The sequence below is a fragment of the Hemibagrus wyckioides genome, linkage group LG01 (assembly GCF_019097595.1).
Source record: "Hemibagrus wyckioides isolate EC202008001 linkage group LG01, SWU_Hwy_1.0, whole genome shotgun sequence".
NCBI classification, from domain to species: Eukaryota; Metazoa; Chordata; class Actinopteri; order Siluriformes; family Bagridae; genus Hemibagrus; species Hemibagrus wyckioides.
Genome location: NC_080710.1, coordinates 10,880,780 through 10,895,779, shown reverse-complemented (window position 1 = coordinate 10,895,779; position 15,000 = coordinate 10,880,780). Strand labels below are relative to the sequence as shown.

General features: G+C 39.9%; 2 protein-coding genes across 5 annotated transcripts in view; one reads left to right on the top strand and one right to left on the bottom strand.

Moving 5' to 3' along the window:
* Positions 1-5,153, bottom strand: part of p3h3 (prolyl 3-hydroxylase 3) — a 16,008-nt gene extending 10,855 nt beyond the window's left edge. Inside the window, exons 1-5 of one of the 3 annotated variants that reach the window (XM_058400017.1) lie at positions 4,789-5,153; positions 2,684-2,871; positions 2,362-2,520; positions 970-1,156; positions 717-848 (exon numbers count right to left, since the gene is read on the bottom strand). In XM_058400017.1, the coding sequence (XP_058256000.1) occupies positions 717-848; positions 970-1,156; positions 2,362-2,520; positions 2,684-2,871; positions 4,789-5,095 (973 nt within the window). In that variant the 5' untranslated portion in view covers positions 5,096-5,153. The remainder of the gene's footprint in view (positions 1-716; positions 849-969; positions 1,157-2,361; positions 2,521-2,683; positions 2,872-4,788) is intronic. The other 2 variants (XM_058400001.1, XM_058400009.1) reach the window with 2 other exon arrangements.
* Positions 5,154-6,057: 904 nt separating this feature from the next.
* usp5 (ubiquitin specific peptidase 5 (isopeptidase T)) overlaps positions 6,058-15,000 on the top strand; it is a 15,884-nt gene continuing 6,941 nt past the window's right edge. Inside the window, exons 1-14 of one of the 2 annotated variants that reach the window (XM_058399977.1) lie at positions 6,058-6,317; positions 7,043-7,177; positions 8,573-8,639; positions 9,915-10,042; positions 10,379-10,524; positions 10,815-10,999; positions 11,784-11,878; positions 12,049-12,242; positions 12,901-12,972; positions 13,223-13,313; positions 13,473-13,598; positions 13,677-13,830; positions 14,310-14,484; positions 14,597-14,685. In XM_058399977.1, the coding sequence (XP_058255960.1) occupies positions 6,210-6,317; positions 7,043-7,177; positions 8,573-8,639; positions 9,915-10,042; positions 10,379-10,524; positions 10,815-10,999; positions 11,784-11,878; positions 12,049-12,242; positions 12,901-12,972; positions 13,223-13,313; positions 13,473-13,598; positions 13,677-13,830; positions 14,310-14,484; positions 14,597-14,685 (1,765 nt within the window). In that variant the 5' untranslated portion in view covers positions 6,058-6,209. The remainder of the gene's footprint in view (positions 6,318-7,042; positions 7,178-8,572; positions 8,640-9,914; positions 10,043-10,378; positions 10,525-10,814; positions 11,000-11,783; positions 11,879-12,048; positions 12,243-12,900; positions 12,973-13,222; positions 13,314-13,472; positions 13,599-13,676; positions 13,831-14,309; positions 14,485-14,596; positions 14,686-15,000) is intronic. The other variant, XM_058399987.1, reaches the window with a different exon arrangement.

Sequence of the window (15,000 nt, the reverse complement as noted above, 5' to 3'; positions counted from 1 at the left end):
TTCTTCTTATACCATTGCAATTTTCTAACATTAACAATTTTCTTTTAGCATGGAACGTTGAACATTTATCCATTTACAGTTACGCTTAATATTGTGGAACGTATGTACTTGAATGATGATATAACAGTCTTTCCCTTACCAGCCTCAGCTTTAAGTTAATAAGACACAAAATATCTGCTTGTCAAATTACTGAGAAACTAGAAATCCCTCTTTCTTTAAAGGGAATTGAAAAAAAAAGGTAAATAAACATAACCAAAAGCTCAGAAATCAAGGTATCAGAAATTGTGCATATTTTTGAATCTATTTCTTTGTAAATATCTGCCATAAAAAAGCCTGTATAAATTGTTACTACAGAAATTGGAGAATGTAATAGAGCAAAAAGAGGAGCAGAAAACATACAAGTGCCGTTTAACAAAACTCACAAGAACAAAGCAATACAAAACCAAAAAAAACATTGAGTCATGTTGTGTTCTCATACATGTTTGGGATGATGTAAGATAAAAGCAAATGCACAGAGGTTTGATAGAACCAAGGGAGTCTGAAAGCAGACCAGTGCTGTGGGATTCGCTCAGAACAAACACACTCAGATTCGGATACAAACGTTCCCCGTTCCTAGCATAAAAAAAACACTTATTCTGATAGCAGCATGATAACCACTTAAGTTATGCTTTATTGTTGTCCTGTTATTTGGATGGAATGCTGTGGTGTACCCTGACCTTTATACTGGGCAATATGGAGATGCTCGAGCTGCACTGGAAGAAAATCCTCCTGGGCTGAGATCCGTCCCGGCCGTGTGGACACCAGAACAACACATGCTTGATTGCATGCCAGTAGAGAGAGAGACAGGGCTATGGGGTTAAGAAAAAAAAGATAATTCATTATACACTTAAAAAATTATACAAAATTTAAAAAAAAACCCTGATTTTCCTGTGTGGAGTCTGTTATGTATTTGTTCACTTCTCCTCTCACCTGCAGCTTTTTCATACACTCCCTCTACACCGTCTGTCTCCTCCGGAAGGCGCTGTGATGCAACCACGCACTGAGCTCTGCACTCATCCGTCTGCTTCAGCGTCTCGTTCACACACTCTTTCCATCTCTCCACCACACGGGACCAGTCAGAGGAGCTCTCAGCCGTGACAGCAGCATCATACACCTCCTGTGTTTCCCATAGGGTGAGATGGAGGAAAAGGTGCATGAAGTGTGATGATAAAGAGCTCAACACTTTAGAATGTGAGTGTTTGTGTACTCTGTCAGTCACTGGCACGGCTATGGAGAAAGGGTTAATGAGAAGGAAAGTGGAGGATGGAAGGCAATTACAGAAAGAGGAAGAGAATTAAAGGGTAAATATAAGATATTAAATAATTAATGACCAGAAGTGAAGGTAGGTAGGTGATGCTATTATGGAGGCAGAAAAAAAAGTCCAAAAAGTTAATAAATCAATGTCAAACCAAAATAAAAGTCACCTTCTACATCACTGAAGACATATTTGTTGTTTGAATTTTTCTTTTCTTTTTTAACTGGAGCTACAATATAGCTAATGTAGCTAACAAGTACAGTCATCATGTACTGGCTCCAATTGGTACTACTGAGTTGAACAGTTTCACAAACCCAGGTAGATATGCTATATGCTTTAAACTGCTGATTTTATACCTAACATGAAGTCACACAGAGTTAGACACCACAGACGAAGAAAATTACTCATTAGCCCGATGCTGAATGCATTCCGTTAGCTTGATGCTAAGCTTCCCTCACTTGTCTGCTACATTAGCATCACAGCTGCAGTGCAAAAATGAAAAGCAAACCTGGAGCAAAAACATGCCTTGGATGAAAGTTAGTAAATGTTCATTTCATAGTTTCATTCAAAAGAATTATACAGGATGATTTTGAAAGATAAAAACAGTTCAATTTAATTTATGAGAAGAAGATTTTATATAGAGTTTTTTGTTTGGCCTGACTGATCTTACTGCAGCTTAAGATGTATTAAGTCCTAACGCTTGCTCTTCCACACCTAGGAAGAAATTACATAGTAAATGGAGTAAACATTCTATGGACTAATCTAAACTATCCTAATACACTACTCAATCTCATACTTCATGCTGTACAGAGGAGGTGTTGCTTCTGAAGAAATATGTCAACTCTGCACAGATCGCTATTGCTAGTCTGTGTAAATATGCAGTTTTTAACATGGGCTACATTTTGTTAGCTGTAGAGAATTACGTCTCTACTGCTGCTACTTAATCTGTAATATGTAGAGGTTGATTTTAAATGGACATTTCTATTCTGACATATTTCTTGTTATATTGCAATCAAAGTATGCAGATTTCCACCTTAGCTTCCCTCATGTCCTCTCCTTTACCTTACCCAGTGCTTCTCCAGTTCTCTCTCCCTGTCCTGAAAGGCGTCCTCTGTAACCCCAGCCATACGTCTGTACTTCTCAATGTTGTTCCTCATCTCCAGGTGACTCGGGTTGGCCATGAAGAATGTGTGAGCGGCAGCAGCAGCCTTCCTCGGCTTACCCAACTGTGCAAAGAAAGAGTAAAGGTGTCTTGATATTTACTCTTAAAATATACTCAGTATTCATAATCAGTACTATGTTAATAATGCTGATGTTTAGTAGACATGTGTGGATAATAGGTTACACAGTAGGGAGCATTGTTTATTTGTTGCAGACACATTACTCTACCTGGAAGTAGATAATCTGTAGGAAATTGTAAGCATTGCGAGTCCCAAATTCATACTCAATATCCGACGATACAGGAAGCTGACCAGCAGGAGTGACAGCTTGGCTTAAACAGTACTTTATACATTCTGCTCGCCGCTGGATCCAGTCCAATGCCCACAGGTCCCAGGTGCTGCCTTTTTCTGTATCTGCTATCACACGTGTACACACACACACATACAGTCACATAAGCAAATATGCACAAACTAGTCATTTTATCATTTTATTAGGAACACTGGTCCCCCTGCTGCTCATTCATTTGATACCCCAACCGTGTGGCATAAAATCATGCAGATACAGGTCAAAAGCTTCTGCTCATGATCATATAAAACATCAGAATGGGGATTCAGAATAAAGGTGAAGTTTTTTCTCCTTTTGACAGACTCTAACCTGGTGTGGTCTTCTACCTTTGTCCTATGTATTCTGAGATACTCTTCTGCTCATCATGGTTGTAAAGAGTGGTTAACTGAGTTACCAGAGAACTGCTACTCACCATTTTGTGTAAAGTTTAGAAACTGTTTCAGCTGTGCATGAAAAGCCCATGAGATCAGCAGTTTCTGAAATACTCAGACCAGTCTATCTGGAACCAAAAACCTTGCCATGGTCCAAGTCACTGAGATTACATTTCTCCACATTCTGATGTTTGATGTAAACATTAAGTTGAAGTGTCTGAGGTATATATGCAAGATTTTATACATTTTGTTGCTGTCACACGATTTGCTGATATAGATATATCTGATAGATTTGAATGTTTGTGACATTGATGTAAAACATGGCCTGAGCTATAGTCATAAAAGCTTAGTTAATGTGAACGTTGAGATATCTTGTTTCAGGACAAAATCAATCATCTGAAATGCATGACACAGAATGTATTATGGACCAATAACTGATCACAACTGTCTTGAGACCGATTGCTCAGAATCCCTGGCTAATAAGCAAAATATCTGTTTAGGCTTTCAAAAGAATCACACAGATGGTGGATGCTAAGAGTCGGTGCATTCTTACCCTGACAAAATAACAGCTATTTAGTGCACAATTACAGTATGAAAAGGGGATGATATAAGCAGGAAAACATAACATTAGGTCAGAACTAAACTAACTATAATTCAACTAAATTGTAAGGGGACCCACTAGTGGCTTTCTCTGGTAATAAATTTTAGCATTTACTTTGTATTCATTCATGAATCTTCAGTAACTGCTTTGTCCAGTGGTGTGATGTACTGTATCTACAACTTATCTCAATATCACTGGGTGCAAGGCAAATTCATTCGTAATGCCAGTGCACTGCAAGCTATCAAGCACACACATTCACACCTAGAGGTAATTTAATGTAGGCAATTTTTGTGTGGTTTTAGACAGTGAGAAATACCATACAGACAGCTGAATGATGCAGTCAGGGACCCTGGGAGCTATGAGGAGGCAATGCTAACCTGTAGGTATTCATTTACATTTCAGGCAATTGGCGGAGCTCTTATCCAGAGGGACGTACAAAAGTCTCTATCGATGAATACATTAACAGGGGATTCAGGGGATGTAGCTTAATAGTATGCATTGCATGTATGAGGTCCTGGATTTAAACTCAAACTGAGATCTTTCTAAGGGGCAGTGATGATGGTTAAGACTGGGTTAATGTTCAGATGGGTGTGGGGTCAAGCCTCAGAACCATCAGGCTGCCACTGTTTGTAGTGGCAAGGCTAATGGCCTCTCTCCTTCAGGGGTGCTATGTATCATGACTTAGCCTGTGCATATGAAGAAAAGAAATTCACTGTGGTACATTGTATATGTGACAAATGAGGGATTCTTCTTACAACGATAATTCTAAAACGAAGAATTATTCAACGATAATTCTTCTGCTTAAGCTAACTGGTGAATCCATGCGTTTGTAATAGAGGTTTTGTAGGCACTGTAATCAGCCCTAATCCCAGCGCACGTAACACTTTTGCTATTCAAATAATTATGACGTGCCACGAATATGCAAATGAGCGCATGCAGTTATTTAGCAACTTTCTCAGGCTGATTTGGCTGCTTTGCTATGGTAAAAAAAAACTGGCAGGTATGCTGAAGGCTACCTAGTCTGGACACTAGCTCGTCTCCCGCAGTTGAGCACTCGTCGTGGCATTTTCGCCTGGTCTTGCGCAGGGCTTCTCGGGTCGATATGGACAGCTCGATGTACTCGGCCGCTTTCTCCCAGTCCTTCGCGAAATAAGACCGCACTCCGAGGTAGTAGAGTTCGTCGTAAGGCTGCAGCAGGCCTGAAAGAGAAGTCGAGCCTCCCACACTGCCTGCAGCCAGAGACACGCAGAATAACAAGGCGCAAAGCGAGAGAGAGGCCAGACTCAGCGCCACGTCTACAGGCGCTCTAAAGCGCAGCGCCATGGTGTACTGCGCGCAGGAGAAAGAGGAATGGGATGTTGGAAGGAGAAAAGCAGAAAAAAAAGAAAAAGGGAGGAGTGAAGGAGATGGGTGGGGATGTACCACGAGTGTGTGTGTGTGATTCAAACAGCCTTCGGAAAATCTAACGACTACAGTCTGTTATGCCATCCAGCCTTTATAAGCGGTTATTGAATAGAAATACAAACATATACATAGGCAATTATCAAACGACAGCAGTATTGAATGTTTGCATGAATGTTTTCTTCAAAGCCCCTTATAACCTTAAAGGCTAATACTATGATCTGTCCCTACACTGTTGTGTCCAGCTTTTATGTACGGCGTCGGCTACTTTACAAAACACATGTATATAGAAAGGCCCAGGTCTTTTAGCATGCGAGGCCAATGGGCCGTATTTTTTAGAATATTTGCACAACACCTTTTGTGGATAAGTTTGATACCACGTTGTCATTAAAATTACAGGACATTACATTTAGAGGAACATTATCAATTGTGATAAGCATAACATTTTTTGTTTTCTGTATTTAAAAGGTTATTTCAATTACAAAATTACATTATAGCAATGATTGACATTTAAAAAAAACATGTGTGAGGTAACCATGAGATTTTATAATAAAATTATATTATAATCATATCATTATTTTAGGCCAAGCATAAATGAGTGAGAGAAAAATATTTAATTCCGCCTCAGCCATGACTACGATAGATATCCGAATGCGCAAATTTGCGACACTTTAAGGTAACTGTGCCACTGCTGCCTCTCGTTTCCCACCTGTATTCCGACAACCTCGAGCTATGACATCAATCCTGATTCTGTGTTAGAATTGGCTAATAGTTCGTTCTTGTGAATGCTTTGACCAATTGCTGCTTAAGAGGCGGGATTTGTCTGAATTCGGGTGGGGAAAAAATCTGGCAGTACTGGACCAATGCACTGGGTGGCACTGAAAGCTGCAGTTCATTGAGCGAAACGGAAAGAGAAAAGGGAGTAAGCAGAGCTGTCACATCGCGCCTGGTATTTTGGGTTGGAGTGCTGTGGTCTGGGAGCAAAAAAGCAAGACGGGACGAGTGCGCGAAAGAAAGCTAGAGTTATCCAGAGGACATGGCGGAGACGAGCGAGGTTTTGATGTCGGTGTTGTCCACTATTCGGGTCCCGAGGCCCGGAGACCGCGTTCATAAAGATGAGTGCGCGCTGTCATTCGCTTCTCCGGTCAGATTTATACTGCATACACTACACACTTTACTATCCGCACCAGTATCTAGTTTATCACCTATTATAAGGCGTTTATTTACGTTAAGCCGGTGGGTAGGTGCGATAGGCTGTTTTTAGCGTTGAGGCTAATGATGCTGAGATTCGCAAGTTAGCAGAATGGCTAGTTGTGTTAGCTAGCTTCATTCAGAAGTTTCTCTAAAGCATTGATTTACTTTTAAACAAACCTGAGTTAAAGGTTAATCACCAGACATATCAGTCTGGATCAGATCACTGATTTTTTACATTAAAAAAGATGTTATAATTTACCTAACCAGACATCTGTTATAAGTACCAGGATAGCTAGCTAACATTGCCGCTTTACTAGCGGTGTTAGCTAGCTAGCTAAGTTCGCTGAGTAATGATCGGGCAGCATCACAACTGTGTCCGAAATGCTGCTTTAAACCCAAATCCTTATTCCCTACCAACAGCAAAGTGTATTCTACAACACTTAGGTTAAACACTAAGCCCATTGTGGGAGGTTATGTATGTTTTATTCAGAGTTGTAAAATGGTAAAACTCGCACTATATAGCAGTAATGGTTGAAGACATGAGGCACGAGCGCGCAGTGTGATGCCAACATTAATAGTTATAGTTAATTTATGCACAGCTGCTTTGTTGCCATACAGATTTGACAACAAACTGCACACTTTTATCAGCCAGCATCTTTTGTCCTTCTTGTGCAGGAGAGCGAGGGAGGTCTGTACGTCTGCATGAACTCTTTCCTTGGCTTTGGGAGTCGCTTTGTGGAGCGGCATCACGCGCGGTCCGGCCAGAGAGCTTACCTGCACATCAAGCGCACGCGCAAGCCGCACACCCAGGTAAGCTGCATCGCTTTACTTCAGAGGTTATGCGAAAGATCAGCACACTTCCCAAAACAATACAAAATCCTCATCCTTTACGTATAATATTATGCTTTCCATTTGTTCAGTTCAGTGTTACTTTTAATAATATACTTTGTCACAAAGGAACACAAATCCAGATGTTGCTTTAGATTTAGGGGGATGTGGTAGCCAAGTGGCATTGGACTACAGATCAGAAGGTTGTGAGTTCGAACCCCAGGTCCACCAAGCTGCAACTACTGGGGCCCTGAGCAAGGCCCTTAACCCCCAATTGCTCAGTTGTATAAAAATGAGATGAAAATGTAAACCGTTCCGGATAAGGGCGTCTGCTAAATGCCAGAAATGTAAATGTAGATCCATAATGAGACACCTGCAAGTAAAGACAGCCTTTAGAAGGAACCTTGAGCCTCTTCAGGGGGACATATGGGTAGATAGTGGGTTTATAAATCATTACTCTTCCTGTGTACTAAGTGTGGAGAAAGGATATTCAGCAACATCAGCATAACAGTCTAACAATCTCTATGAATACATCAGCAGTCTAGCTTAGATACAAGTTTAGTGTCCAGATAAAATGATCCACTTAATCATGGGTGAGACTTGAGCAGGGATGTGCTGTCTTCAAACATTTTCTGCACAGTTCCTCAAATTCTCAAGTCGTTAAGGGTGCATGGTTTAAAAACTGACCATTAGCAGTGTTTTCAATGGATATGAAATACATACTCAGGGAGGTCAGAAGAACATTATTATGCATGGTATGTATGTATTAGATATCGTAGAATAACAGCACCTACAAAATATCAGTATTTGCCCTATTGCTAATCACGATGATGGCCACACCATTCAAATGGTGTTTTTACTGTGAGGTTGAAGCAATGCTACATCATCAAAATGTGTTTGAAAACATGGATCATTCTGCATGTTTCTAAATGCAGGTATCCACTTTTTAAAGCACATTTCTTGTGTCTCATGTCATGTCACATGATGAGGGCTCATCTTATTGATTGTGCTTTAAAAAGGTCAGCGTAACTGGCTGAAATTTGAATGAACTTTTTTAGCAAACTGTCAAAGGCATCAAATCCAAGTAGTTTGTGCTGCCCATACTTCACCACACACACACACACACGTGTACGTGCAGTGAAACGTGTATACATCTCTCATGTACTGCCTTGTCCTCTTTCACTCCTCCTCCTGATCCTAAGCATGCACATGAGAACTTCTTTGAACCCCAACAAACAAATGTGAAATGGAACAAAACCACAGGAAACGCACTTGATCTTACTTTACCTTTGCCTTTGTTTGTGTCTAAAACCTGTCCTCTTTTTCATGTGTTGTTTTTAGACATATCCTTTGTGTGAATATGTGTATGTTTTTCAGAAAGAGGATGACGGCAGTACCGGGTCAGGGGATCCTCCCAAGAAGAAACCCACTCGCTTGGCCATAGGTAAGCCCGAACCTGACTTGCGTTTGAGATTTCCTCTCAGGATATGATTTTGATTCAGAAACTGTTTTGCATTGCAGTGTGATGGAGAAGTGTTGGCTTTAGGCTGAGGAAATTGATTCACTTCCAGCACCAAAATGCTGACAGTTTGAAACCTTGTCTGCAGTAGCCAAGGGCATGAGAAAGTTATCATAACCGCCAAGAAAATGAGAGTTGAACATTATAGAATTTTTTGAGGGGGAAAAAGAGGGAAAGGTGAACATTGCACCACGAAATCTGATCCAGTGAGGAAACAACTATTATTAGAAATTGCAGCAAATATTTATGACCCTGTCTTTGTGCTGTGTTTCGATACTGACAAAATTTTACAAATGAAAGATTTGAAAACATTTAACTTGTTTACATAAAGGCGTAAATGAGAAATTAACCTCTGCTGTTTCATTTGTAAACAGCCCCCCCCCCGGTTACAATATTCTGTTGTGTCGCTGAGGATTTTATTATAAATATGCACTCACATACACATTGTACTAATATGGGGTAGTGTCTCACTCTCTCTTAAAACAGCCTCCAAAGGAAATCAGATGATATGGTCAGAATTTGGCGACAACATGATTCCAAGGCTTCAATCTGCCCTGGTGGCGGTGGTGTAATGGTGTGGGGAATGTTTCCTTGGCACACTTTGGGCTGTTCATACCAATCAATTATCAGTTAATTTCAACATGTTCATCACTTCATGTTCACAGTTTACCACCTTCTATTAGCTACTTCCAGCATGATGATGCACCATGTCACAAACCAAAAGTCGCCTTAATCTGGTTTTATGTACATGACACTAAGTTTACTGTGCTTCACTCACCTTCCCAGTCACTGGTTTTGGGTCCAGTAAATCACCTTTTGGATGTTGAGATTCACAGCATGAAAGTGCAACTGAAAAATCTGCAGGAATTGTGTGATGCAGATGCATGGACCATAATCTCAAAGAAATGTTTTCAAAATCTTGTGGAATCCATGCCATGAAGAATTGAGGCTGTTTTCAGAGCAAAGGATAACAGTATAAGCATAATCTCACAGTATAAGTGCTCAGTGAGTCAGTGATATCTATATGAGGGAAATATCATCTATACAGCTCCTATACATTTTATTTATTTTACTTCCTGATTAAGCTTTGGAGTTGTTTCCTTCCATTTAGGAGTCAGGAGTAAATCACATTCATAACTGTTTGGTTAACCTTAAATGATGTGAAACTTTGCTCACGTTCTGTATGACGTTGTGTTTCAGGGATCGAGGGCGGATTTGACGTGGAGCAGGAGCAGTATGAGGAGGAAGTCAAGGTTGTCCTTTTCCCAGACAGACAGGAAGTCACCTCAGAGGACCTGGCCACTATGCCAGATGTAGTGAGAGAGCGAGTAAGTTTAGGATCATTTTTATTTTGTTTTACATGTGTATTTAATTATTAAGCTTTTATTAGTTCTTATTTCAGATCTACATTAATTATTAATTGTTTAAAGTGCATTCATTTTGAATCTATTCCTAAAGGAATTGTCTTTAGTTTTTTCATAGTTTGCTGTTTATTGTTCTATGAGTTTAATTTAGATTTTAAAAATATACTATGTAGAGGATATACTGAAACTTTAATTGGCGGTCTTACTGAACCAGTTCTGTTTATAGCAGACAAAAATAAAATAGTGGTGTTCAGTGTAGTAGCAGTGTTTGTGTGTGTGTGTGTGTGTGTATGTGTGCAGGTGTCACTGTCGATGGCGGGGTTGCTGGCTGCAGACTCAGTATCACAAGCCCTGCAGGTGCAGCAGTGGGACGGAGAAGTGAGGCAGGAGTCCAAACATGCAGCTGAACTCAAGCAGCTCGATAACGGAGTCAAAATTCCTCCTAGGTGCATGCACACACACACACACACACACACACACACACACTCTCTCTCTCGCACCCACTTGGTTAACATGCACAAAAACTGGAACAGCTTAACCACATGCTTTCACCTAAGACTCTTTATATAGGTATTAAATAAATGCACAGTGACAGGAAATTCCCTTCAGTTTGTTACACCAATATTTGTTTAGCTGTGTGGCTGTGTAATTATATATATATATATATATATATATATATAATATAAAATGTCATATAAGTGTTCTGACTGTGTGTTACTCTCCTCTGATTGATCAGTGGGTGGAAGTGTGAGGTGTGTGACCTGCAGGAGAACCTGTGGATGAACTTGACGGATGGCAAGGTACTGTGTGGGCGGAGATATTTCGATGGTTCAGGTGGAAATAACCACGCTCTTCAGCACTTCCAGGAGACAGGGTACCCGCTGGCTGTCAAACTGGGCACCATCACTCCTGACGGAGCTGGTAAAACTCATAACAGTACATCCTTTGTGGAATGAGGCTAAAAATATGATGTCTTTAAATGTTCGAGGAATGCTATACATTTCAATAGCAAAGATTTTTGAACTAGAAAAGCAAACCACGAACGTGTTATGACATATTTTATAAGTTATGACCAAGAAATGAAGTAGTTTTCTGTGAAGTACAACATTGGAGATTGAAATGCAAAGCTAATAGAATAAAATACAGAAACTGTATTGCTTTTCATGTCTCATATTGCTTTTCACATACCACACTGAAAAACAAAACCATCATACTGTTCTTCTATTCCTTGATCTCAATAATAATAAAAAAAAATAAATCAGCAGGGGAATGCTTTTTAAAATGTTTTCAAAATTTGTGTCTGAAATTAGTGTGCTAATCTTAGGACCTTCTGTGATCTGTAAGTATTTTAGTCATATTTCCACTGATCATGTTTTAATAGTGATTCCCAAAAGCATAACGATAAAGAGTTTAACAGTCATCGGTGTTGGAATGAAGAAACGGTGAGCTATTAACGAATTATAATGAAGGGTTCTTTATATGGAAATGCTTTCCGGTCCTTCTCTGATTACAGCCATGCCTCAGAGTACAGCTTATGGCTGTGGAAAGTTATTGCAATTCAGTGTGGCAAAAAAAGTATAAGAAGGAAAAGTAAAAGGTTTTTAAAAGGATCTGAGTGAATTGTAACACCTTTATAAAAGACACATGCTGATGCCTTTTCTTGGCTGTGTGTTGAATTAAGTATAATGTACCGGTTTTCTTTCAGACGTTTACTCATATGATGAGGATGACATGGTTTTGGACTCAAAACTGGCAGAGCATCTCACCCATTTTGGTATTGATATGATGACCATGGAGAAAGTGAGTCATTAATATGTGCCTGCTTTTTTTTTTAATAACGATATATTTATGAGTTATCAGTCATAACATTTTGTATGAGTGGATTATCATTAAGATATTTTACGATTGTGTTTAGTTTTGCAGAAAGAGGGTGATTTCTCCCTATCTTTGTGTCTCTGTGTCCGTTGCAGACGGAACACACTATGACTGAATTAGAGATTGCAGTGAACCAGCGTGTGGGGGAGTGGGAAGTGATTCAGGAGTCTGGCACCACACTGAGGCCTCTCTGGGGCCCTGGGCTCACGGGTATGAAGAACCTGGGCAACAGCTGCTACCTCAACTCAGTCATGCAAGTGCTCTTCACCATCCCTGACTTCCAGGAAAAGTCAGTAACATGTTATTTCATTAATCTGTAAGACTGTTTCGTTCTCGTATGCAGTGTCTTCCTGGAAATAAAAATCAAACCTTTACTCATAAATGAACTTCTTCCAAAACATTTACTCTAAATACACTCCCAGTCCGTATTACTGATAAGTTTTAAGTGGAAAAAAAAAGCATCATCTAATGTGAGATTAGTGTTTCTAGGTTATAATCAGCTTCACTATCCTTAGTGTTGCACTGCTGCTTAACCAAATGTTTTCCCCAGTGAATGTGGAAAATAGAGTAGCACATACAAAAAAATCTGTTGATGCAAATTCCATGCCACTAGAAATATGTGTGAAGCACACCCACATTTCTGACTTCTAATTATTGTAAAATCAAAAACATTGCACAAACATTCCGCTTTGTCGTTCCTACACAGTTTCTCCACCCACTGTCAGCTCTTTTACTAAGGAGACGTTACTCCCGATCATAATGTGATCAGATACGCCTGCACTGTTGTGATCGGGTGGAAAGTTTAAAACTAAAACTTAAAGTAGCATTTAATCAAGTAAATTGCAGTAATAAATAAAGTGTTTTTATACATATATTTGAAGCAGAAAGTGTTAAATGAACTCTGCAGAATGAGCTTTAGAGTCTTTCTCTTTAACTTTCTTTAATAGGTATGTGTCCAGCATTGACAAGATCCTGGATGAAGCCCCAAGTGATCCCAGTCAAGACTTTAAAACACAAGTGTGAGTATATTCCACAATCGTTAAAAAGCTTGCTATGGCTGTATTTATATCGTAATTTGCTGTAACACTTTATATCACCAGCAGAGGTTGCAGGAGAGTAGCGTAGCAGAAGAACAAACTGAAGAACAAATGCACTTTTGTTTGATTTCTGTTTAAAACTGCAAATCACTCTAAAGACAGATAGTTTGGGGTCAAAAAAAAGAAAAAAATTCTTCTTCTTTTATAACTTTCCCTTCTCTCTGGCTGGCAGAGCAAAACTGGGCTATGGTTTGCTTTCGGGAGAATACTCTAAACCAGCTCCAGACCTAGGCGATGACCCCAGTGCGTCCTCTGAACCCAGGGTAGGACTGCATTTGCTTGATTCTATCATGTCTGTCTTTGATGAGATCTTGTATTTGTTTTGCAAAATTGTTTTTAATATTGTATTTGGTCATGAGTTGAACCGTATTAAGTATACCACAGTGTGTGTAACTAACTGCTTCTGATGATCCTACTTCCAGGGAGATCAGGTTGGCATAGCACCCCGCATGTTCAAAGCCCTCGTTGGACGGGGCCACCCTGAATTTTCCACTAATCGGCAACAAGACGCTCAGGAGTTTTTTCTTCACTTCATAAACATGGTGGAGGTAAGCATCGTCTCTTCTCCATCCCCTTGTCTATCCTCTATATCTCTTGTCCATACACAGTCTCCATCGCTCTCACAGAGGAACTGCCGGTCAGGGCCAAACCCATCTGAAGCATTCCGCTTCCTGGTGGAGGAAAGGATCGTGTGCCAGCAGTCTCAGAAGGCCAAATATACTCAACGAGTGGACTACATAGTTCAGCTGCCTGTGCCTATGGACCAGGCCACCAACACAGGTGAGAGGATCTTGGAAAATTGTTGTTCATAGATAACTGTTGTGCTCAAAAACTGCGGGTTTTGTGAAACACACTATTGACTGAAGTCAGAATACTTACAATGTACTTATGTGTGCTGGATTAAAGCCCTAGGAACATGGTTTCAAATAAAACCTGTTATTTATCGGCATTTACCAGTGATAATTTAGTCATAGGACTGTAATTAATCAGTGATTTAATTATAAGTAAAAGCTGTGAAGTCCTGTTTTTTGGCTTGATCAGAACTCAGTGGGCGCGTCAGATTGTATATTGGTTAACAGCAATGTCTTCCTGGCACTGAGATGACTTGCTGGAAAAACATAACACTTCCTATTTGTAAAACTTGCCCCAATAAAAGTGTACTGATTAAACGTATATAGTCATTATTAATCTTAACCTTATTTTTCTGTTATTGTTTGTAACTAAGGCTTTCCTTCTGTTTTTGTTTTCTTTGCCATTAGAAGAGTTACAGGAGGCTGAGCGTCTGCGGGAAGAGGCAGAGTCATCTGGAAACCCCCCTCCTGTTGCTACTCGAGCTCAAATCCCGTTCTCAGCCTGCATGAATGCTCTTAGTGAGCCTGAGACACTCACAGACTTCTGGAGCTCTGCGGTGCAGGGCAAGACCACTGCCACCAAGTACGTCACTCTTACATTTTCTGTCTTCTTCCTTAGCTCTGCACTGTGCTCTTGAGATAACAGTTGAATGTAGACTAATGGCTGAACACCTTTTGTCTTTTCTGGAATTCAGGACCACACGCTTTGCTTCATTCCCTGACTACCTAGTCATCCAAATCAAGAAATTTACTTTCGGCCTGGACTGGGTCCCTAAAAAACTGGGTAAATATTGAATGTGCTTCATTGAACTGTTTAATCATGATGTGTCCTGCTTATGTGCTTAGATGGTTTCTTTTATTGATATATTGTTGCTGTTATTTTTATTGTATGATTATGCATACATCTAAAATGTAAAATATGAGTCCTGCTAAGGATCTATTGTAATGGGTGAGGGAATGGGCCACATTTCTCTGGCTGATTTTTGAAGCTATGTGTATAAAATGCAAAATACTATTGGACTATTCCAGTCACCAGATATTGGCTCTCTATTTTAAACAGTGCGGTGTTATTTTATTTAGTCAAATGGTCTTTAGGGTT